General features: G+C 41.9%; 1 protein-coding gene across 2 annotated transcripts in view; it reads left to right on the top strand.

Moving 5' to 3' along the window:
• NKAIN2 (sodium/potassium transporting ATPase interacting 2) overlaps positions 1–25873 on the top strand; it is a 1209657-nt gene extending 1183784 nt beyond the window's left edge. For both annotated transcript variants that reach the window (XM_063441261.1, XM_063441259.1), the window contains one exon: positions 25357–25873. In XM_063441261.1, coding sequence (XP_063297331.1) covers positions 25357–25366 — 10 coding nt within the window. In that variant the 3' untranslated portion in view covers positions 25367–25873. The remainder of the gene's footprint in view (positions 1–25356) is intronic.
• Positions 25874–27465: the final 1592 nt, after the last annotated feature.

Genomic DNA, 27465 nt, shown 5'->3' with positions numbered 1-27465 from the left:
CACACTCACTAACACACACACTCACTAACACACACACTCACTAACACACAGACACTCACTAACACACTCACTAACACACTCACTAACACACTCACTAACACACACTCACTAACACACACTCACTAACACACACTCACTAACACACACTCACTAACACTAACACTCACTAACACACTCACTAACACACTCACTAACATACACTCACTAACACACACTCACTAACACACACACTCACTAACACACACACACTCACTAACACACACGCTCACTAACACTAACACACACACTTACACAAACTCTCACTAACACTAAAACACTCACTAACACTAACACACTCACTAACACTAACACACACACTCACTAACACACACACTCACTAACACACTCACTAACACTAACACACACACTCACTAACACACACACTCACTAACACACACACTCTAACACTAACACACACACACTCACTAACTAACACACACACACTCACTAACTAACACACACACACTCACTAACACACACACACTCAAAGTTTTTTTTTGTGTGTTTTGTTTTTTATACCCCCAGCCACCTTACCTGTGGGAGAGCTGGGGGGATTCCCTGGGGTCCAGGTGTGTTGCTGGCCCTGCTGTCACCCGGTTGGCTGGCGGGCGCGCGAGGGAGCACTGTCCCCTGGGTGCTCCCTCTTCAGCTCCCTCGCACGCCGCGTACTGATGCCGGAGCCGGAAGATGATGTCATCTTCCGGCTTCGGTTTCAGTGCGGTGCGCGAGGGAGCTGAACAGGGAGCACCCAGGGGACAGTGCTCCCTCGCGCGCCCGCCAGCCAGCCGGGTGACAGCAGGGCCAGCCTCGGGGGGCCCGGAGGTGGCCGGCTCCTGGGCCCCCCAGCAGAAGAGGCTGGCCCTGTGGGTACATACCTGGGTCGCAGGGCGGCCGGGCCTGACCCTGGTATGTACGCCACTGTATATATATATATATATATATATATATATATATATACAAAACGCAAAAAAGCCTTGCACTCCTACTAAAAAATATTATGACCCGGTGCTTGGTTGCACAATAAACATAAAGCCAAAAAAAAGACCAGCACTCCCAGGATTTTCAAATAAACAAAAAGATATTACTTTACTCCGTAGTCAACGTTTCAGCACCTCTTGTGTGCTTTTCACACACATGCTGTCCTGATGAAAGCACACAAGAGGTGCTGAAACGTTGACTACGGAGTAAAGTCATATCTTTTTGTTTATTTGAAAATCCTGGGAGTGCTGGTCTTTTTTTTGGCTTTATATATATATATATATATATATATATATATATATATATATATATATGCAACTTTTGGGTTCATTTCTGTAATGTTCAATTAGTTTAAAACTTATATTTTAATCAATTTTATTTGTAGAAAAATAATTGTATATTTTATGAAAAGGATCTGTTCTTTTCTTTTTATTTTATTGCAGCTTGATTTTGTTTAACCCCTTAAGGACGCATGACATGTGTGACTTGTCATGATTCCCTTCTATTCCAGAAGTTTGGTCCTTAAGGGGTTAATATGTGTAAATTTTGTTTATGTAATGGCATATTGCCAACATATTTTTCTTATTCGAAGTGTAGGAATTTAGTTGTTAACTTCTTAAAGCGGCACTGTCATGCCGAATTCCGTTTTTTTTTTAACCCCCCTCCCGCCTCCACTACATCCAATCGACCCCCTAGTCACCCCCAAATGCCCCTAAGCCCCCACATTACCTATTTTTTATTCTTTATTTTCTGCCCCGATCTATATTCAGGGCGCCGCCATCTTTGTGTGGGTAGGTGAAGTCCCTGTGGGACACGTCATCTACCCACACTACACAGACTGTGAGATTCCCGCACATGCCCAGTGAAACACCTGGACATGCGAACGGGAATTTCATCTATTCATTCATTCATCAGACAGACGAATGAATGAATAGAAAAAATCAAACGAACAAACAAACACTGAGTATCAGTGTTCGTTTGTTTGTTCAGTTTATTACAAGGAGGGAGCTACCGGCGTGCAGCTCCCTCCTTGCAATATGTAAAGACAGAAGCGGCAGGGAGAAGTGCTCCCCACCACTTCATTAGCCCCCCAGGTCCTCCCCTCACTCTATCAGGGTCAATATGACCCCCATAATAGCATAAGGGAGATTCAAATTTCCCCAATGCCCCTACTCGCTATACCGCGAGTAGGGGCATGTCCACTAAACAGTGAGCAGCTCACTGTAAAAAAAAAGGGTATTAAGGGGGGTGGGGGGGACCTACTGTCCTCCCCCGCCGGCCCCCACTCCTGGACGGTGGGTGGGGGCCATAATGGGAATGAGGGGGGGACCTACTGTCCTCCCCCCAGTCCCCCACCCCTGGGTGGCGGGTGGGGGCCATAATGGGAATGAGGGGGGGAGGGGGACCTACTGTCCTCCACCCCCCGGCCCCCACCCCTGGGCGGCGGGTGGGGGCCATAATAGTAATAAGGGGGGGGACCTACTGTCCTCCCCCCCGGCCCCCACCCCTGGGCGGCGGGTGGGGGCTATAATAGTAATAAGGGAGGGGGACCTACTGTCCTCCCCTCCCCCGGCCCCCACCCCTGGGCGGCGGGTGGGGGCCATAATAGTATTAAGGGGGCGGATGGGACCTACTGTCCTCCACCCCCGGCCCCCACCCCTGGGCGGCGGGTGGGGGCCATAACGATAATGGGGGGGGACCTACTGTCCTCCCCCCGCCCCCACCCCTGGGCGGCGGGTGGGGGCACTAAGTAAATCCCCCCCCATCAAGGTGACTAGGGATGCCCAAGCCCCTAGTCACCCACCCCCCACCCAAATAAAAATGCCCCTACCTACCCCCCTCACCCTAAAAAATAGTGAGGGGGGAATAAAATTGCTAACCTGTAAAGTAAAATTAAGCTTACCATTCGACGTCTTCTTTTTTCTAAAATCTTCATTTTTCAGCCCCAAAACAGGCCAAATAAAAAACCATCATAGCCGTCGAACTAAAAATAAAATAAAAAACCCGAGCGCAAAAAAAAAACCTGACGAAAAAGAAAAAACCCGAGCGCAAAAAAAATAATCCATCTTCACCCATGGAGGGCTCCGCGCAGACTGAGCTCCGCAGGGCGGGGCAAGGCTTATAAAGCCTTGCCCCGCCCTGCAATTAGGCTAAGAACACTCTGATTGGTGGGTTTAAGCCAATCAGAGTGCTCTTTGTCATTTTACAAGCGTGGGAAAGTTCTTTGGAATTTTCCCACGCTTGTAAAATGACACAGAGCACTGTGATTGGATGGCTTGAAATCCATCCAATCACAGTGCTCTGTGTCATTTTACAAGCGTGGGAAAATTCCAAAGAACTTTCCCACGCTTGTAAAATGACACAGAGCACTGTGATTGGATGGCTTGAAATCCATCCAATCACAGTGCTCTGTGTCATTTTACAAGCGTGGGAAAATTCCAAAGAACTTTTCCACGCTTGTAAAATGACACAGAGCACTGTGATTGGATGGATTTCAAGCCATCCAATCACAGTGCTCTGTGTCATTTTACAAGCGTGGGAAAATTCCAAAGAACTTTCCCACGCTTGTAAAATGACAAAGAGCACTCTGATTGGCTTAAACCCACCAATCAGAGTGTTCTTAGCCTAATTGCAGGGCGGGGAAAGGCTTTATAAGCCTTCCCCCGCCCTGCGGAGCTCAGTCTGCGCGGAGCCCTCCATGGGTGAAGATGGATTATTTTTTTGTGCGCTCGGGTTTTTTCTTTTTCGTCTGTTTTTTTTTTTTTGCGCTCGGGAATCTGAGCTGGTCAAGCGGAGGAATCCTCCATAAGACAAAGAGTCTCTACTTTGTCTTATGATTTTAAAGAAAACTAAAGAAGACAGGAAGAAATGAATAACAGATCCTGAGAGAGGGGGAGAAGAGGAAGAGATTGAGGAAAGGTAAGTTCGGCATGACAGTGCCGCTTTAAATCTTGAGGGAAACCGTTCAGAAACCAGTCACTATGTTTTAGTTAGCAGCTCACAGAGAGTAATAATGCTCAGTACACAAAGGTAGCTGGTAACTTCCTGTTACTTTCTGTGAAAATGTGTAGTCAATAAACAACCACTATCACCAGGGACTTTAGCAAATAGTGGCAAGGTTGGCTTTGAACTCTACGTAGAATAGGCAACACAATTTTTTTGTAAATTAAGTTGTTTTGTTTTGTACACAATATATCAATGTATTCCTTCCAAAAATAACTATTTCCTTGAAGAATGTGTTACTTAAAATGATATAACAAAACATGAATACACATGTATTATGTACAAATAAAAGTTCTGTTTAAAGGGTAACTGAGAGGGAATGTTAAATTGGAACAAGCACCATGAGACTCAACAGAATGTTCCTAATGGTGGCTTGACATTTACAACTATCACTGTCTATACAGTTACATTGTCCAGAATGACATGAAAACATATTGAATATGTGATGTCCACGTGAAAACACTACATTTAGTAGAAACAAAGTTGCATATTTTTAAGCTGATATTTGCAACAAAACCTTGTTCTATATTCACAGTGATGTATTAATAAGTTGTCAAAATGGATTGGCTATGTGACTTTGACCCATACAAACCAAGAATTTAAAAAATGTTAGCCAATACATTCCATGGAGGAAAAAAATGTCACAAACCTTTATAGAACTAAATGCTATAAAAGTGTGAGAAAAATATTATTAAAATAAGAAAATTAAATATGAACAGATGCTGAACTCCACAGTGTACAACGTGTAGTCATTTATACAGAGTCTGGAAATTATCCAGGGGACAGTATGTATGAAGTGAGATGACAGCCAAGTTTATAATAAAGGCTCAGTTAGTCAATCAATTGAAAAAAAAAAAACGCTAGCTGACTATTCTATTATTTGGGACATGAAAAAGTATTAGGCAGATTGGCAGCAGAATATGGCAATGTAATGCATTCTCAGCTGAGTTAACAGGTTTTTATAAGTCAAGTAATAAAAGTAAAATCTCTTCAGGGCGCACACTTTATTAAACAGAAATAATAAAGTTATTTATTAAAAGGTAGAGAAATTATATATAATATTTAAATAGTTTAAATTGTGACAAAAACATTTATGTGGTTAAGACAACTATACCAAATCAGCAAAGTTATCAGGATACCAAAATATTTCTGAGTTACAAATAAAGTGCAATTGTGGGCCAAAAATTATATCAGATTTTTTTCACAATTTAGACATTTAAATAAAACGTTTTTAACCAATTTCCCTTGCGTCCTGCTCAGAATAAAATTTTAAAATTATTTTGTCTTGTTTGTCAGTTGAAATATTCTTTAGTTCTCATATTTTCAGTTTTTGTCTAATGCATTCACTTGGGCACTCCCTAAGTTAATAGTGTAATCCAAATTTAGACCCTCACTTAGGGCCAGCGTGTCCATAAATCTTAAGCAGAAGGATCAAAAATCTGAATCCCCTGCCTCTGACTGGGGACTTGGATTTTCCAATTCAACTTACTCTCCCTGCATCCAGCACAAAGCAGGAATCTGGCAGTGAAGTCAGCCAGCCTCTGCTGATAATGTCAGAAAGAGGAGACGTGACTTAATTTGCTCCCAGACTCCCCAGCGGTCCTGAGTGGATCTATAGCTTCCAGTTCCTGTCCAGGTTATCCCACCTGACCAGCAGGGATAAGTTCCCCCCTCCCTGGCCCAATGTAAGCCTCAGGGGTCTGGAGGGGGAGAACTTATAAAAAAAATTGTATTTTTTATTTTTTTATAAGCCACTCTCTACTGCCCCTGTCCCTCCCTCAACAGTCCCTATCCCCCATCTACTGCCCCTGTCACTCCCGCAACAGCCCCTGTGGCCCCTTTTACTGTCCCTGCCTCTCCCTCTACAGCCCTGTCTTTCCCTCTACTGCCCCTGTGCCCCCCTCCACTACCCCTGTGCCCTCTGCAAATCCCCTGGACACCCTCTACTATCTCTGTGCCCCACTATTCTGGAACTGTCACCCCTCTACAGCCCCTGTCCCCCCTATCTTGTACCCCCACTATACTGCCCATGTGCCCCCCTTCTACTGCCCTTGCCCCCTTTCTTCTGGCCATGCCCCCCCTCTACTGCTCTATCCCCCTCTACTGCCCATGCCCCCCCTCTAAAGCCCCTGTTCCAACCCTCTACTGCCCCTGTCCCCCCTCTACAGTCCCTGCCCCCCATATACAGCCCTGTTCCCCTCCTCCACTGCCCCTGTCTTTCCCTCTACTGCCACTGTTCCCCATTCTAATGCATGTGTCACCCCTGTACAGGGCCGCCATCAGGGTGTGACAACCATAACGGTTGCCACGGGCCCGGCAGTCCTGAGGGGCCCGAACTGCTTTGCCAGTCCAGGGCCCCACAATTACTCTCTGCAGATATATATAGCAATGGTCGCTATATATATATATGTGCAGTGCCGGTGTAGCCGCGGGCCCATGGCTCCCTGTACTTGCAGAGGGGGCCCAGCGGACTGCAAGTGTACTTACAAGCTCTTCCCTCTCTGTAACTCCCGCGCGGCACGCACGCCGCGCTCGCTGGAGTTACAGAGATAGAAGAGTTTGTAAGTACACTTGCAGTCTGCTGGGCCCCCTCCGCAAGTACAGGGAGCCGGGGGGCCCCACAATGCCACCGGACCACCAGGGATCATGGAATCTCCGCCCTCCCTGGACCAGGCAAGGGGGAATAACATTTTTGGAATGCGCCATTTACACTACATGCATACACTACACTAACACACACACACTGCATTCACTACACTAACACACACACTGCATTCACTGCACTAACACACACAGCATACACTACACTAACACACACACACACTGCATTCATTACACTAACACACACAATGCATTCACTACACTAACACACAGTGCATACACTACACTAACACACACACTGTATTCACTACACTAACACACACACTACATACACTACACGAACACACACTCGCATTGCATTCACTACACTAACATACACAGACACTGCATTCACTACACTAACAAACACACACACACACTGCATTCACTACACTAACACACATACTGCATTCACTACACTAACACACACTCACACTGCATTCACTACACTAACACACACATTGCATTCACTACACTAACACACACTCTGCATACACTACACTAGCACACACACTGCATTCACTGCACTAACACACACTCTGCATTCATTACACTAACACACACACCTCATTCACTACACTAACGCACACTCTGCATCCACTGCACTGACACACACTCTGCATTCATTATACCAACACACACACTGCATTCACTACACTAACACACACTCTGCATTCACTACACTGACACACACTCTGCGTTCATTACACTAAAACACATACTGCATTCACTACACTAACACACACTCTGCATTCACTACACTAACACACACACTGCATTCACTGCACTAACACACACTGCATTCACTACACTAACACACACTCTGCATTCACTACACTAACACACACACACTCTGCATTCACTACACTAACTCACACACACACACACTGCATACACTACACTAACACACACACACACACACTCTGCATACACTACACTAACACAATCTTTGCATTCACTACACAAACACACACAGTATGCATACACTACACTAACACACAATCTGCATTCACTACACTAACACACACACACACTCTGCATACACTACACTAACACACACTCTGCATTCACTACACTAACACACACACACACACACACACACACACACACACTCTGCATCCACTACACTGACACACACTCTGCATTCATTACACTGACACACACTCTTTGTCAGGGGAACCCAAAATGTCTGGTTGCGGCCCTGCCCCTGTACAGGCCCTGTGCCCCCTCTACAGCCCCTGTTCCCTCTCTACAGCCTCTGTGCACCTACTATACTGCTTATGTGCCACCCATCATACTGCCCAAAGCCCCTACCATACTGTTCCTGTCCCCCCTCTACAGCCCCTGTCCCCCCCCCCTCTGCTGCCCCTGTCTTTTCCTCTACTGCCACTGTTCCCCATTCTAATGCATGTGTCACCCCTGTACAGGGCCGCCATCAGGGTGTGACAACCATAATGGTTGTCACGGGCCCGGCAGTCCTGAGGGGCCGAACTGCTTTGGCAGTCCAGGGCCCCACAATTACTCTCTGCAGATATATATAGCGATGGTCGCTATATATATGTGCAGTGCAGGTGCAGTCGCGGGCCCATGGCTCCCTGTACTTGCAGAGGGGGCCCAGCGGACTGCAAGTGTACTTACAAGCTCTTCCCTCTCTGTAACTCCCGCGCGGCACGCACGCTGCGCTCGCTGGAGTTATAGAGAGAGAAGAGTTTGTAAGTACACTTGCAGTCTGCTGGGCCCCCTCCGCAAGTACAGGGAGCCGGGGGGCCCCACAATGCCACCGGACCACCAGGGATCATGGAATCTCCGCCCTCCCTGGACCAGGCAACATACACAATGCATTCACTACACTAACACACACACTACATCCACTACACTGACACACACTCTGCGTTCATTACACTAAAACTACTATACTGCTTATGTGCCACCCATCATACTGCCCAAAGCCCCCACCATACTGTTCCTGTCCCCACTCTACAGCCCCTGTTCCCCCCTCTGCTGCCCCTGTTTTTCCCTCTACTGCCCCTGTTCCCCCTTCTAAAGCCTGTGTCACCCCCTGTGCTGCCCCAGTGCCTCCACCATATTTTTCACTCTGTGTCCCTCTACAGCCTCTGTTCCCACTCGACAGCCTCTGTGCCCCACCATAGTGCCACCCATCATACTGCCCAATGCCCCCAACCATATTGCCCCTGTGCCCCCATCATAGCTCTTTACTCTCTACTTCATATCCCTTCAATTACAGCCTTTATTTCCCCACTAAAGCCCCTATTTACTTACTACAGACCTTACCCCCGCTACATTCCCATATGCTCCACACTACAGCCCCTCTCCCACAATTGCTGCCATCAACCTACTTCAGCACCTAACCTCCCCACTACAGCCCCTACCCTCACTACATTTCCTAAGCCCCCATTTACAGCCCCTAACCCTCAACTACAGCCCCTGTCTGTCCCCCACTACAGCTCCAAGTTCCCCTTCTACAGCCCCCACTCCTCAATTACAGCCTCTATCATCCCACTACCTATCCCTCTCCCGAGATTGTGTTCTTGATCAGTACCTGCTCTGTATGATTGTGTCAGTATGTTTCTGTATGACTGTGTCCATGTGTTTCTGTATGCCTTGCTCCGTTTGTCTCTGTATGACTGTATCTGTATGTCTCTGTATGCCTTGCTTTGTATACCTATGTGTGACTATATGTCTGTGTAAGTATGTCTCTGCATTCCTGTATGACTTTGGCCATATGTCTCCATATGCCTTGTTCTGTATGTCTCTGTATGCCTTGTTCTGTATGTATGCCTTCATCTTTATGTCTCTGTATGACTGTATGTTTGTGTTTGTATATCTCTGAATGACTGTGTCTTTATTTCTCTATATGACAGTGTCTACATGTGCCTGTGTTTGTATGACAGTGTACATGGATGTGTAGATTGTATGACTGTGTGCCTGTATGACTGTGTTTGTTTGATTGTGTGCCTGCATATCTCTGTGACTGTGTGCCTGTATGGTTATGTGTGAAGCTATATATCTACGTCTATAGGTTGGACAAATCCCATTACACATTACACATTACACAACGAGCTGAGGCAAGAGACACACAGAAAAGGGCTGTGGGAAAGAAAGAGACATACAAAGGGGCTGGGGGGAGGAGACACACAAAGCAGCTGGGGGAAAGAAAGAGACACACAAAGGGGCTGGAGTGAGGAGACACACAAAGCAGCTGGGGAAAAGAAAGAGACACACAAAGGGCTGGAGGGAAGAGATACATAAGGGGATTGTAAGAGACATTTAAAATGGTGTAAGACACACTAAAGGGGAATTCAATACACTAAAAGGGGTAAGAAATTCAAAAGGGGGATTATGAGACACCGCTGAAGATGAATGGGTGTGGTGCAACAAAATGCATATTTGCCTGTGTAACTAATAAGCCTTACACCAGCCTTGCCTCACTGTACCTAAAGGGTTTCAGCTACACCTTGCTGATGAGGCCCAAAGATCGTCCAGGTTTGCTGTATCTCTAGTGCAGAAGGAACTACATTTCGGTTCTAGACTGCCCTTATGGGTATGATCAAGTCGATTTGCAAATGGTATATGTTCACTCTGTAATGGCACAAGTGAAATATCTCTGAGTAGGAACCTGAGTGGAGATTTACGGAAGGGCAAGCTATTTAGTTCCTTAAAGGTTTTGTCCATTCTCAGAGTTCTCATATTGTCTATTTATTCTTTAATACCTTTACTGTTGAAATTACCTGCTTGTGAAAGTGCATCATTATGTTTCCTTAAGCATCTTCAGTTAATTTAATTTAAAAATATATTACAAATAATCATGATGTTGGTGTTTATATAATAAGAGTTAATATTCTCAAAATATATTTTGTTTCCTTCTATAGCAGATTTCATGCTGTAATCCACACAATACCTGTACCAGCGTGTGTTCTATACTTTACGCATATAACACAGCCAACTGGAGCAGAAAGAGATGGTAGCCAACATAATGTAGAATAGGCTTGTGACAAGTTAGAAAGTAAAATCACATTATAGAGAACTGGCTATTTTCTGATTGAATAACTTTTCATTTAAACCCTTTCACAGACCAAAAACTTCAAAATCTGTGCAACTGCATCTTGTTATATTCATGCAGACTCTAACAGTTCACCTGTTTTCAGAAAACTTCTCACATTTATGTTTAAACTTTAATGAAGTTTGCATGGGTGCCATGTAACAGTAGTTTTAACTCTGCAACTTAAAACATTGATGTTCTGCAGGAACGGCAGTGTTTATATTGCAGGGTTAAAATGTACCTAAAATTTCTCTAGTGAAACTTGGCTATTTCAATTGGTCTCACAGAGCCCCGCATGTGCACTAGCCTTCCAATGCTTTTCTATGGAAAAACATTAGAATGGGCTGAGATCATCAATGTTGCCAACTACCTATTTTGTGCACTCAGGGGGAGAGGGGGGCAGTAAAATGAACTGCACCAGGACACTATACCATTAGGAAATACATTTAATTCCCAAAGCTATAGTATTCCTTTAAAAAAAAAGTATGATGAAATATCACAAAAGAAAAAAGAAGATACAGTGTGCATACTTTTATAATTACACTAAAATACTCTTCTCTCGTGGATATCAAACAATTGCCAACACAATACAATACAATACAGATTTATAAAAAAAAGAATCTTTCTGAAATATATCGGTGAGACAATTATTGGCACCCTTTTAGTCAACTTTATGCTACCTTCCTTTGTCAAGATAACAGTTCCGAGTCTTCTCTTATAATGCCTGATGAGGTTGTGGAATATATGGTAAGGGATCTGGAACTATTCTTCCATACAGAATCTCTATAGATCCTTCAAATTTCGAGGTTGATGCAGGTCGACTCTCCTACAAGTTTTCTATGGAGTTCAAATCAGGGGATTAGGATGGCCATGGAAGGACCTTGACTTTGTGGTCAGTAAATAATTTTTATTTTTATTTTCATGTATGTTTTGGATCATGGTCCTGCTGGAAAGTCCAAAACCTCAGTTTAGGTTTTCTGGCAGAAGGAGTCAGGTGTTCATTTAATATCTGTTGACATTTGATAGAGTCCATGATGTCATGTATCTTAACAAAATGTCTGGGTCCTCTGGAAGAAATACTACCCCAAAACATTAAAGATCTACCACCATATTTAACTGTGGGCATGAGGTGCTTTTCCATATGGCTATGCTCCATATGCACCAAACACACATCTGGTGTACATTGCCACAAAGCTCTATTTTGGTTTCATCTGACCATAGACCTGATCCAATTTGAAGTTTCAGTAGTGGCTTCCAAAATGAAGACATTTGAGTTTATTATTTCGATGACAGTAGAGGCTTATTTCTTGAAACCCTTCCCAGCAATTTGTAGTAATGTAGGATTGGAAACTTTCTGATTCCAAGACACGACTAACCTGCAATTCTCCAAATGTGATACTTGGTCACTTGAACCATCTTCTTCACAGTGTGTTGAGACAATACAGGCACACATCCTTTTTTAGTTTGATTCATAACTTTTCCAGTTGACTGAAACATCTTAACTATTGCCCTGATGATAAAAATGAGCATTTCAATGCTTTTGCTATTTTCTTATAGCCACTTCCCATTTTATGAAGCTCAACAACCTTTTGCCACACATCACAGCTATATTCCTTGGTTTTACCCTTTTTGATGAATGAATACGTGAATTTGTCCTATGACCTTATATTTATGCAGGAAGACATTGCTGAACAATCTTCTGTTCCTTGTCACGCAGGTGTACTAAAAAAAATATAAAATATCAAAGGGAATATATTTCAAATATTTTTTTTCATATAAATTCAATAATAATTGTACCACGCATATGCTTTAAATGTTTGGGATAAAGCCATGAGAGCAGAAAGTTTGTGTACATTTTTCAAATGGTTAAATAATCAACATATTTGTTATGCTTATATTTACCAAGGGTGCCAACATTACTGGAGGGCACTTAAAATAGTGTTAATTTTCTGTTACTGCTAGTGACCATTAGACTTGGAGATTTCTTTTGTTCTGAACTGCAATTCAACCAAATTGGGGACCCCCCCAAAAAAACAAATTGACGGGAAATAAGATGATTGATGGCTAAGGGACAGCCACTAAATGTTGATTTTATTTAAGTAAGAAGTGAAAAAAAGAAAAATATATAAACACACACACACACACACACATATATATATATATATATATATATATATATATATATATATAAAATCAATGGAGATTTTGTTTTTGTACTGCTCATCTTCTTTGTTTTCCATTAGTGGTCACTGTATATATGTATATACAGTGACCACTAATGGAAAACAAAGAAGATGAGCAGTACAAAAAAAAATGTATTGGATCATGGTCCTGCTGTACAAGTCGAGAAATTTTAGTCTTAAAGCAGAGTCGACTTATCCACGGGTCAGTGCTAGTTTTTATAGAATTTTGTACAGAGTTCAGGAGTCGAACAGCGTTTGGGAGTCGAATGCCGGGCAATGTTGACTCCCGAACGCCATTCTCCTAGCTGGTCGGGAAGTCGAACGGGCAGGAGTACAAGTTTCAGTGGGGTTTGTGGGTTTGCGTAGCCAACTCAGAGATCAATACCGTTGATAACCATGTACCACTACCATGTACCACTGAGACAACACGTGCGTTCGTATATACCAATGGCGGCCACCCAGGGAATGCTTGCTTGTGATTAATAGCCATGGGTGGTTAGTGATTACGAGGTGTTAACAATGGGGACCACACAGAGTCTGTTTGGTAACTGAACAGAAGCTGAACAATTCCATTCGATTTAACGTACCCTCGACTTATCCACGAGTCATAGCATATTTCACAATAGTTGGTAAAAAAGCTGCAATCGATTTATACACTAGATGGACTTATAGGTGAGTATATACCATACTTTTTCTCACTTGATCTGTGAACCAAATGGCAGGAAAGCAGAAAATTGTACTTATCATTGTCTTTTCATGGGATTAGAGGCAGTACAGACCATAAGGATCTTCAGCCATGTTCTGCAGCAGTGTTAATTTTGGCATAAAATTTACATTTAGTTTTAGTCATAGTCTTTTGATTAAAAAGCCATTTTAGTCATATTTTAGTAATCTGAATTGTTTCAGTTTTAGTCGACTAAATCTCCAGTAGATTTTAGTTGAGTAAATCTTCAATAGCTGTAGAGCTAGATGTTTGAGGATTTGATTGTAAACCTACAGAGCAGAGAGCGGAGAAGGTTTGCTGCAAATTGGACTGGAACTAGCTAAAGTAAATATTTCTGCTTTTTTAGATTCATCAATAAACTCTTACATTGCACATCTCCTGTTTTTGGCCACTGTTTTGCATTTCTTGATTGATTTCTTTTTCAGTTCTGAAAGGTTTGGACATACTGAAAAGAAAAAAACACAACATTATTTATAAATACTGAAGTGAGAATATTAAAATATAAAAGGAGCAACTTTCAAACCTTTATTAAGCCTGTGAGGCTGGAGGGCAAGTAAGGCTTTGGCTGGGATTTAAATAGGGGTATTACTATTAGGATTCCTGATTGTAATTAGGTGGCAAGTACCCAGATCTCTGTGGAAGATAATTGTGGTCTGTGCTGCCACTACCCACAGGGAAAAATGCACCCATTGGTGTACTGCAAATCATATACATAATATCTATGTATATATTTTGCAGTACATGGATTGGCCCATTTTCACCCACTTTTGGTTTATCTGATTCACTTTCCAAGAATTATAATGAGCTGAACTACCACATGCACAGCAGTTTGCTTCCCAGAAAAATATATTATTGAATGTTTTGAATATTTTTCTAAACAAACGTTTCCTAAAAAAATGTTTTTCTTAGAACTAGCCTGGAGCCCAGGCTATTTCTGTTCTGATCACACAGGTTACCTATACATAATGTTGTATTTATGTTACTTATTTATTAGTATTAGTATGATCATTTATTATTAATAAAAAACATTTATAAAACGAATACAAAACATGTGTCTATAGTATTTTGTACACAGTTATATCTAGGTTATAATACACATATTTTTTTTAATTTTTTTGGTCTTGATTTTGTAAATACCTTATATCTCACAATTTAATTTTTTTAATTAGAAGTCTTGCATAAAAGGTTTATCATGGTTTCAAGGCTAAACGTTTTAGAAAGATATATGCTGACATTCGAAGCATCACAGAGGTCACCAAATGCAAAAACATTACATACTAGTAGGCATTTTTATACTCTCAGAGTATTTCAGATGGTGTATTTTGAGTCTAATCAAGGAGGTATTTATTAATTTAATTTATGTACTGTGTGTTTTTTGTTTTTTACAGATATATTTTATCCTCTGAATTTTGAAAGTCTGCTATTTGTGAGGATTTTTATTGGGGGAAATAAATATTAAAATAATATTTTATAAAAAAATATCAAAATTAATTAATAGTAAAAAATGTATGCTTTGGCACTGTTTCCCCTTTAAATCGAAGAGTTACTCATTATTTTAACTCTTACAGACCCTGGAGTATGTTTATTAGAGTATTTGTATCTCACATATTAATCACAACCGATTATAAAAAATATCATTTATTGCAATAATTAATTAATAATAATAATAATAATAATAATAATAATAATAAGTAATATGCATGGCAATAATTATTGAATATTTAGATATAATAATGTCACTCCATATGACAACAATTATGGCAACATTAACCCCAACAAAGATAATTTCTAAATCTCTTAAGGATAATGAGATTGTTAGGCTACATAGGAACCATCCACCAATAGGATCAGTAAAATTATTAGTAGAATTATTTAAGACACATGAATAATCAATTAGCTGTTTAGCAACAGTATTCAGCAGCATAAGTTAGATTCATTCCCAAAGGTGTTACATGCAAAATTAAAAATAAATACTCTAGAATTTAAGCAACAGTTATTTTTCCATTTATAGATAACAATGCTATAGGAAAACTTTCAGTGTTCTGCTTTAGAATTCCTTTACACAGAATGTCAGGGACGCCATCAGAAATTTGGGGGCCCCTACCACAGCTCAAGGTCTGGGCCCCCCTTCAAGCCCACCCACAGGGCCCGCCTCCAAATCCCGCCCACAGGAATACACACACAGTAACGTATACAAATACTGAAACAGACATACACACATGCATAGGGAGATACTGACACACACATATACATGCAGACATACATACTGACAAACATACATATACATACTGCATACTGATATATACATACATACATACACACACACAGTGGCATACATTCACACACACAGTGGCATACACACACACAGTGGCATACACACACTGGCATACACACATACACTGGCATACATACATACACACACTGGCATACATACCTACACACATATACTGGCATACATACATAGGCATACACTGGCATACACACATACATACACTGGCATACATACACTGGCATACATACATACACTGGCATACATACACTGGCACACTGGCATACATACATACACTGGCATACATACATACACTGGCACACTGGCATACATACACTGGCATACATAAATACACTGGCATACATACACTGGCACACTGGCATACATACACTGGCATACATACATACACTGGCGTACATACACTGGCATACATACATACACTGGCATACATACATACACTGGCATACATTGGCACACTAGCATACATACACTGGCACACATACATACACTGGCATACATACACTGGCACACTGGCATACATACACTGGCATACATACACAGGCACACTGGCATACATACACTGGCATACATACATACACTGGCATACATACACTGGCACACTGACATACATACACTGACATACATACACTGGCATACATACACTGGCATACATACATACACTGGCATACATACACTGGCATACATACACTGGCACACTGGCATACATACATACACTGGCATACATACATACATACACTGGCATACATACACTGGCGTGCATACATACATACACTGGCATACATACATACACTGGCATACATTGGCACACTGACATACATACACTGGCACACATACATACACTGGCATACATACACTGGCACACTGGCATACATACATACACTGGCACACTGGCATACATACATACACTGGCATACATACACTGGCACACTGGCATACATACATACACTGGCATACATACACACACCTCATTTTCCGCCACCCTCCTCTCTTCCTTACCATTTCGTCACAGGAGGATGGCTGGGGATTATGTGCGTCGGATGCCTCTCCTCGCGGCCTTTCTCTCCTCCTTCCCGCGCGGAGTAAACAGGGAGGAAGTGACCGGACGTCACTCCCTCCCAGCAGCACTTGCTTTCCGGCTGCATTTTTTTTTTTAAAGGGGCCCGGTCGCGCTATTACAGCGCTGACCGGGCCCCTGAAGATAATAGGGCCCATTGGGTGGCCCTAAATGCTTGGGCCACCTGATGGGCCCCATCAGCGTGTGGGCCCCGGTGCAGATACACTGGTGGCAGTTAAGCTGAAACACGTGGGGCCCGGGCGGCTGGGCCCCCCAGGGCCGTCGGGCCCGTGACAATTGTCACGGTTGTCATGCCCTGATGGCAGCACTGCAGAATGTACACAGAGTGTTAGCAGCAGACCTCAAAGTAGTAAAAACCAGGTGCTGACAGGCAGTTAGAATCAGTACACAGAGAATTTACTCACTTACTGCTGGCTACAACCCTCACAGTTACTCATTGCAAACAAAATATACAATGTTTAATTTTACAAATAGTCAATAGTGATGTCCTGAATGGTTCGCAGGCGAATAGTTCCTGGCGAACATAGCTTGTTCGCGTTCGCCACAGATGGCGAACATATGCGATGTTCGGCCCGCCCCCTACTCGTCATCATTGAGTAAACTTTGACCCTGTACCTCACAGTCAGCAGACACATTCCAGCCAATCAGCAGCAGACCCTCCCTTCCAGACCCTCCCACCTCCTAGACAGCATACAATTTAGATTAATTCTGAAGCTGCATTCTTTTTTTTTTTTGACAGAAGTGTGTTATATTTGAGCATGCTAGGCTGAACGTGCGTATATCATGGCTAGTTGCACTGAGGGTATGAGTATATAGCAGTACATTGTTGTGAAATATGGCTGTCATGCTTAGGGTGTAGCTTGCATGTTATCAACTGTGTATTTATATCAGCAGCTCCACCACTAGTTATAAATCAAGTGTGAGTCGCCCCATGAGATGAGACTAGTGAATAACATAATACATGAACGCTTAAGGTAAAGGCATGTAAGGAACTACGACAATAAACTCTTTAGGAGGTGAAATAATGACATGTTTAAACGCTTGCTACTTTACGATTAGTTAATGTGCAGAGAGCAGTTCATGTGATCAAAGGCATGGTGTGGAGGATCGGCTATAGTGGGACATGCTTGGCAGGCTGCTGTTTACTGCTTGTGCTCATCCGGTCCCTTCTGGATGCCAGGTGCAGACCCTGGGAGTCCCTGATACCTGGAACAACAAAGGCAAGTCTCTGTCTGAGTGCCGGGTTCGCGGCTTGAAGTGGTGGAAGCTTGTTTTGTCGGGTGGTCGGATCTGTCCCGGTGGTGCTTCACGTCCGGTGCGGGATTGTGGTGGCTCTGCATTTCTGTTTGTGCCTCCGGTCCCGTCTTTGACGCCTTTTGCGTTGGTGGATTTTAATGGGGACTGCTTCGCTTAGCTGTGGTTAAGCTTGTTGGGGCTGTGGTGGAGCTTGTTGGGGCTTCCTGCTTGTTATTTGCTTCCAAAATTTATTAAAGAGTCTGTCCAGCTTAGACTCAATATCCTGCCATGCTTTGCTGGTACCAGGAGGACACGCGGCTGCCGCCATATTGGGAGAGTCGCAGATGAGTATGTCAGCCTGGGCGGCTGTGCTCTGTGCATCCATTAGCTCCAGACAGCCTCTCGGGGTGGACCGGGATAACCCCCACCGGTCCGAGGGGGAGAGGGGTAACGGAGCTCCTGCCGGGAAGTAGCTGCTCCTGGGCATCCCAGGATCGGGAGATCGTCCGCCTCTCCCGCCCGGTGAGCACCAGGCCACACTTGCCACGTGGAGGTAAGACTCTGTCGAGTTGCTGACCGCTATTAAGCATGTTGGGTCGGTCAGGTCGGAGCAACATTCCTGGGTCATCCCCTTCTGGGGTGAAATTCGCTTGTTGATAGCTGCTTAAAGTGAGATATTGAGGGAGCTCACATGAAGTGCGTCTTTCCTCCATGACAGCTAGGCCCCGCCCCCCGGAAGCGATCCGTAGCGATCACGGTCGGGGGGGGGGGACTGTCAGAGACCCAAACAGTCCCCCTGCAGCAGCTCCAGCCACCCCTGCCCTCCAGGGACATGTGATCACCATGATCACATCTCCGCAATTGAAGTCTAGAAGCTGTCCACAGGGCGACTCTCTGAGCTGTCAGACAGTCCCCCCAGGCTGCTAAAAAGTAAAAAAAAAAATCTTAGTGAGAGGAGGGACAGTGTAGCTGCTGCTGATTTAATAGGGAAATCGATAGCTAGGCTAGTGTATTCAGTGTCCACTACAGTCCTGAAGGACTCATCTGATCTCTGCTGTAAGGACAGCACCCCAAAAAACACTTTTTAGGGCTAGAACATCAGTCTGCTTTTTTTTTTTCTGTGTAATCTATTTGCAGTTGCCTGCCTGCCAGCGTGTGTGTCTGGCTCACAGCGTATACTGTGCCCACTTGCCCAGTGCCACCACTCATATCTGGTGTCACAATAGCTTGCATTTAAAAAAAATAACTTTTTTGACTGTAATATAATGGCAGTCAGTTTCTTTCACATGTGTGCGTTTCAGGGCCTGCCAGGGCACAGTGTCACACCAGTGCAACTCATATCTGGTGTAACAGTAGTGTACATTAAAAAAAAAAAAAAGAAATTTGACTGTGAAATAATAGCAGTCAGTTTCCTTCACACGTGTGCGTTTCAGGGCCTGCCAGGGCACAGTGTCACACCAGTGCAACTCATATCTGGTGTAACAGTAGTGTTCCTTTTAAAAAAAAATACAGGGGGCTTGTTGTCACCTTTCGGGGACCCTTGGTGTTGTACGTGGCTGGGTGGAGGAAGAGACCTTCAATGACATCAGTGAGGACAAGGAACGGGACATGGCTAGCTTGGTATCCAACCTTGTGCAAATGGGGAGTTTGCGGTTGTGCAAATGGACTGTTTGCGGTTGTTTGCGGTGCGTTAAACGGGGAGTTTGGTCTGTCACTGTGAAGCGGGCGTAACCCTTACACTACCTGATCGATACAACATCATACCTGATGTTTTAAAGCACGTTATTCCAAACAATTTAGGAATGTTAGGTGATTTATGCCCTTTATGGATTAAAACCAGACTCTGCATCAACTATGTAATTTTCCATGGGAGTTTTGCCATGGATCCCCCTCCGGCATGCCACAGTCCAGGTGTTAGTCCCCTTGAAACAACTTTTCCATCACTACTGTGGCCAGAAAGAGTCCCTCTGGGTTTTAAAATTCGCCTGCCTATTGAAGTCTATGGCGGTTGCCCGGTTCGCCCGTTCGCGAACATTTGTGGAAGTTCGCGTTCGCCATTCGCAAACGGAAAATTTTATGTTCGCGACATCACTAATAGTCAACTTAACTATTTTCTATCATTCAGTAACCAAAAGAACAATCCTAACTAAGCTGCAGATAATCAACTTGTCTGATTAAATATTAAATATCCCTAAATTCAGATATGTCAGTATCTCTGGATAATAGCTTGATATGCTAAACTTGGCAAATTATCCACATTTTCGTATACAATTCTTATTCAACTGCAGAGTGACTTTCCAATGATTTATAATTTCCTCAGCTAAATATGATTTCAAAAGTTTGAAATCTGATCAGCATTATCCAGGTATATTTCTGTGTTTCGTAAACTTTAATTAAATTAAATTACACCAGCATATTTACCAATTTGTAGAAGAATATTCTTTTGTAGTTTGTAGATATAATCCAATGGATGGTGAATGCAATTAAGAGTGTTTAAGATAGAGAAATTTAGCAGGACATTTGCTAGTGTAGTGCTGTTCTGGCTAGCAAAGAAAGTCAAAGTCCCAGCTCAGTTGCGAAGAGCAGTGTTTTAGAGTGGTACACCTTTGTCTGGTCTGATCTGATGATGCTTTGATGACATCCTGAATTATCCTAAAAGTGTCATGTTCTCACTTTTTAAAGAATTATGTTATCTTTACTTTGCTACATGGTCTTTTTTGAAGTGACCAATGGGATTAGGTGGGTGTTCCTTATTCTAATGATTGTCTTATGGACATTGATCAGTAGATGGTATCATTGCATCACAATAATTTAATTTCCAATTACCACTTTGTCTAAGGGGTTATTTGAAATCCATGATGAAAATTATGTGAAATGTTCTCATCTTCATAGTTACTAAGTCATGAACCCCTTAGTGACCTCAGACGTATCAGGTATGTCCAACAAAAAATGGTCCTTAAGGACCGCAGACGTACCTGATACGTCCTGGGGTAATTAGAGCTCTGGAAGCGATCATGATCGCTTCCAGCAGCTCTAATGGTATTACAGCGATGCCTCAATGTTGAGGCATCACTGTAATACCCCACTCACTGCCGGGTGCCACCGGAGCGATCACTTCCGAGTTGCTCCACTTGTAGCAATCAGGCAGGCTTCCAATGCTCTGTCTATACTGAGTGTCTCAAGGTGTCGAGGCACACTGTATATATACAAACTAAAAAAATTTAATAAATAAAAAATTACAAAAATTTACCCTTTAATTTCCAATTACCAAAAAAAAACAGTTGTTAAGGACCGCGGACGTACCTAGTATGACAGCGGCAAAAAGAAGCCCTGGACTTACCTGGACCAGCGATCAGTAGCGATCACGGTCGGGGGGGGGGGACTGTCGGAGACCCAAACAGTCCCCCTGCAGCAGCTCCAGCCACCCCTGCCCTCCAGGGACATGTGATCACCATGATCTTGAAGTCTAGAAGCTGTCCACAGGGCGACTCTCTGAGCTGTCAGACAGCCCCCCCAGGCTGCTAAAAAGTAAAAAAAAAATATATATATATATATATATATATATATGTATGTATAATAATATGCCACCCCCCTTCCCCCCCCACTTTGTCTGCCGGTTTTATGACGATAATATTATCTTGTCTCAATTCTCTTACTGCTTTAAATTCTTGTGGCATAAGGTTTAATTGTTTTTTCTTGAGGGGTTTCAATTTCTGTACCTCATTGTTGACCATTTTACGAAAGGTGATCTATTCATTAGACATTTGCCACTTAGGAAAAAATAAAGACTTTTCTTTTAAGTTTGTATGGGTGACATTTTCTAATCTATTATCATCTGGCGGTGGTGTTGGTGTCAGACCCTCCTCCCTTGTAAAAAAGAATGTAGGCATAAGTTTCTTGTGAATTTACTGAGGTATATGCAGAATTTTAATTTATCTATGCCTTTAGATGGGGCGAACTTTAGACCTTTCCTCAATAGACTGATATCCTCTCTTTTCAATTTCTTTTGGGACAGATCCCTGTGGGGCTGGTATCCTCCTAATCTGCCAGAGATCATTTATTTGTACCCCTCCTCATCCTCTTTCTGCCTCTCCTTCCTCTCTTTCCTTTCTTCTTAGGCGATTGGTGTGAAATGGGGGAGATTGTATATCCCCACAGTTTCTCTGAAACTGCCACTTGGGTGTATTTTGTTCATTTCTTATATTGCTCCATATATTGTTGTGAGTTTCCATATTTGGATTCCTCCTTCCAAAATTGTCCCAGTCGGATCTCTGGGTATTTTGGGTGTTTTTAATAAGGAAAAAAAACGTTTTGTCTAAAGAATGGTTTCTTCTTAATGTATGCTGTTTAAGTTGCATAATCATTCATGTCTCTTTTATATTTCTTCTGTTTGATTTCTACCACTTCATATTCCAATTTATCTAATTTTTCTCCTATTTTATTGAACTGTTCAATGAAGTCTTTATCTGTTTTTAACCTTTCACATTCCTTTCTTAATTCTAGAATATCTGTGTCTAATTTCCTCAGGGTTAGCTGTCTTCGCATAATGATAAACATAATGGTCTGGGCTGAGAGGTTTTATATGTATCTATATATATATATATCTATCTATATGTATAATACAATTTATTTATTTTTTTATAAAAAACAAATAAAAACTCTAACTTTGCCAGCCTTTGTGCCTTAGTATAAAAGAAAGTAGGAAAGGGCTGCGCTAGGATACAGTGACTTATACAGTAAAAATCAGACCAATTGGCCTAAATGAATAGACAACAACAAGTAAGCTAATATAATAGATACAAACTATCTAATAAAACAGCTAAATAAAGTATATTAAAGCAAAGTCCATCCAAGTAGTAAAATGTTCAATAGAATAAAAATCAATAAAACATCTCACTGATATTTCTGGATAGAGTATACGTACAATCCTCAGGAGTTGATCCGTCCGAGTTGTAAATAGTCCGTATATGTGAAAACAAAAATAAAAACACGACAAACTGACAATGGTGAAATATCGTAAATCCAAGGGTAAGATAAATAAAAAGAAGGATGATACTGTCACGATTCTGGGAACCTAACACGCTAACAGGTCACAGAGAGGAAAAGGTGCAGTACCGGTCCTTAGAATGGCCGGGTTAAGCACACCAAGAATAGTCAGGAGACAAGCCGATTAAGGGGAGCCAGAAAACAGGAGAACGTGAAACAAGCCGAGGTCAAAGGGATGGAGAATACAGGAGAGACGGAGAAACAAGCCAAATAATCGGGAACCAGAGAGAAACACACGCAAACAGCAATACAGGTAACCAAAGACCACAACGGGGCACTGAGAGACAGGAAAGGTAAGTATTTAAATACTGTGGTTAATTCTGATTGGATAACTTCCAATCAGAATTAACAATCACACGTAGGAGATATCTATACCTCTCACTGTGATTGTAATACTGTGACTTTAACGCCGGATCACGTGGCTGACCCCGGCGTTTGCATAAATGCGCGGTCTCCCAGCGTGCAGCATTATACATGCTACCGCCGGGAGACGAGAAGGAGGATGCGAGCGGCATCCGAAGCTGTGAGGATGCCGCTCACCAACAGGCATAGGAAGGGGAGACCGCGGGCGCGAAGAACCAAGGGTGAGTGCTGCGAGTGGCTTGCAGCCTCCCCACACAGACGCCCGCGGGACCCTGACAGATACACTCACATTTAGAGGAGCTTAGGCCAGCTCTAGGATGGAGGGCATTTAGCGGTATGATCCCCGCTAAGGGATATACTGGAGAAGTGTGTCCGTCGGTCGGCCTTGGTTCCGTCGTGCTCCACAATATATATATAAAAAACAGCAATAGTGCTCTCAGTTGGTGATGGTTACAATAACGGTGGGTAAGCTACTTGTGCCACTGGTAGCAGGCAAAAACTGATGATACAACTCTCTCCATTGTATTAGGTGATTTAATAGCATATAGCTTGCAGATAATCTGGCTCTGATGGTGCCTACACAGTATGCTCTGTTGAGCTTCTCCTTCTTGACAAGCAGGAGCTGCAATTTCAGTGGAAGCAAAATTTAGTCTGAAGCTGGTGTTCTTTTTCAGAACAGATTTTTCTGCTGCATTAGACTTTGAATACCCAAATGCAGCAAAACAATTAGCATAAAAACAAAACAAAACACTTACTACCTGGTTAATAAATTTCATGTAATGGACATGCTAGTCCCACTATCCTGAGGCTTTGGTGACAATGGGATATCCACAGTCCTCATAGTCCAGAAAGAAGTGTTAAGACTACTCAACACTACTGCTGATTAGGGAGCATGAACCCTATCCTCCCTTATTTTGTCTTGGGATTTGTACATTACATTGATGATAGTGGGTTTGTGTTTATATGAATGTTTGTTGTGTATAGTAGCACAAAATATTGAGCCCACAATTCTCTTTCTACAATCCCCCCTCCCCCCCACTAACTGGACAAAACACAGGTTACAACACAGACTGACTCTGCTTATATTGTTACAGATGGTTTTACAGACATAGACCCCTACAAGAGGTCTCCAACACACAACAACATGGGTTTCAATACAAAGTTGCTGCATATACAGGCACAATATACGAAAGGCATATAAATACATGGGGAAACACAGAGGGACCACACAATACAAGGGGAAAACACATGAATAAGCAGTGGGCATAGTACTCAGTGACGGCATCCATTACAGTGACTTCTTAAAATAAATAATTTGACAAGTGTTTTATACATAAATATTAAAATATAGGTCATTATAAGTTAACAGATATAAGTTAGGCTTGAATTGAACCTAAAAGTCTGCATTAATTTTATCACATTTTTTGCACAACTGTTTTTGCATGTTAATCCTTACTATATAATTTTAATAAAACATTCACTAACATTTAGCATATTAAATCGATTTGTTATATCGGATGCTTGAAAAATCAAATCATAGAAGCCACAATGCAGAAAAAAAAATGATCTGGTCACTAGGAACATTGTAGACAACATGAATTAGAACACTAAATAAAACCTCCGGGGAGGGGTGGGGGGGGGGGGGGGGGGGGATTTAAATCAAAATCCATATAGTCTTAAATGTATAAAGATTAATGTTTTGTTTTGTTTTTTCTTCAGGTCAAAATAAACAAGCAAATCTCCTGCTTATGGGCGAGGAGCAAGATAACAGTCTGCTTCATGGAGACATTCCTATGGACTATAGCAAAAGGACATACTTGTAATTGTGTGTGTTTATGGTAAAAAATCCATTGATAAGAAAACAGAATCAAATGCGTCCTCTCAATGCAAAGGTGGATGCATTTCAAGTTGCAATTAAAGTATTCCCAGAAAGACTGCAACCTCTTTCACAGCAAGCACTTTAGTGTCCTCTTCTGGAAGCATCTGATATTCTTTTTGCACTAAAGAGAGACCTTACTGCTTAGTGATGACTGTGAACCATACTAGAAGTGCCATAAAGATCCCTGGATTGCATAACAGTGGGACACCATAGGTTACTTTTGTTGGCTCTAATAAAATTACCTGCACTTTGCCTTAACCCAGCCAAAATGTGATTGTCAGAAGAAAAGTTACAGAAGAAACAGCAGACCCATCCTGACAGTGTTTTGTGTGGGACTGTTGTCTTTCTGTGAAGACTTGTACCATACCCAAGATGCATTGCTCTGAGAAATCAGAGTACACAATTGGGCAGCATGTTGACACAAGGTTTTAATTTCAAGCCTCCATGCTGATCACACAGTCATTTGTTCAGTTAGAAAACAAACTTACAAGACAAGTTGCCTTTGAAGGAGGATTGTTCCATCAAATATCAGATTACATCTGTGGCAGTTTTTGCACAGGTTTATTGCAGTCATTTATGTTGGTAAAGTGTAATGAAATTATATGGCAACACAGTGCCCAAACAATGTCAGTATCTGTACAAAGTGCAGTATATTTATTCACAGCAATTTGTAGCTTCATTATAACTATTTTCTATATTGTACACTGCGACCAGTCAGGTGACTGTGACACCTTAATGCATGATAGCCTATCTCTTGAGGTAACATTCTGCCCATTTTAGAAGGATTCACGAACGCTTTGCAGTGCAATGCGTTACTTAGCCTCTGACACCAAACATCCTATAGTGGAACAATTTTTAAAGATTCTTCATCAATGAGGCTAAGTTATTATCATTAAAGAAAAAAAAAGCAGCTTTCAAATTATTTTTATCTTTCCCCACTATTGGTGTTTTTTTATGTACTAAACTAGGATTTTACAAAATAAAAACATCTACAGGATTTCTATACAGGAAGACCAACTAAACATTTAGCACTAACTAATATTTTATATTTAAGTTCAGTGTAAAAATATAGTATATGTGGGTGTTTTTTTCACTGCATAAGAAACTTTTTCTTTAGTGTATATTTTTGATTTTGTGATGTCTCTGGACATGGTTATTGTTGCATATATTTTATCCTTTTGTTTGGTGAATATACAAAAAAATGCTCTTAGTCTGATAAAATGAAATACTGTTTTGGGCTATTTATTAGTAGTTCGTGTTTATAAATTATTGCAAAAAATATATATACTTCCTTGAATTGTACTTATTATTGGTTTGAGTAATTCTTCTGAAATGTATCTGCAAGAGTATTGCAATAATAACAAAAGTACAGTGTTCGTTAGATGCCGAAGGTTTGTGCATGTCAACAGTGTAACATTTCTAGACACTGAATAGAAGATGGAATGGCTACATTATAAAATACCTGTTATTGTCCCCTTAAGGACACATGATGGAAATATTCCGTCATGATTCCCTTTTATTTCTGAAGTTGTGTCCTTAAGGGGTTAAATCGCCTTTATTCTCTTTTGTTTATTGAAGAAACCATGAATAGGCTCCCCCAACTATATGTAGGTTTCTACATTTATCATAAATTCTGTTATATTTTCCCCTTCATTTCTGTTTATTTGAAATTATACAAAAAGGTACACAAAACAAATTAAAATATAGCTTTGTAATTTATTGTGCCGTCATATTCATTCATCAACAATGATTACAGCCAGCAGTGCATACAATCAATGTGCTTTGTTGCATTTTAGTAATTAAGAGCATCCTTGCCAATATTTGAAAATATTCTGGGTGTGTGGTTAGCTTTGAGGTATGTCAGTAACACAAACCTCATATCCAGCATGCTTCCATACCATGCTACCTATTGTCCCACCACAGAAGGTTTACATTGAATGTATTTTGCT

Source organism: Pelobates fuscus, chromosome 2 (assembly GCF_036172605.1).
Source record: "Pelobates fuscus isolate aPelFus1 chromosome 2, aPelFus1.pri, whole genome shotgun sequence".
Classification (NCBI taxonomy): Eukaryota; Metazoa; Chordata; class Amphibia; order Anura; family Pelobatidae; genus Pelobates; species Pelobates fuscus.
This window is presented reverse-complemented; position numbering and strand designations above follow the sequence as displayed.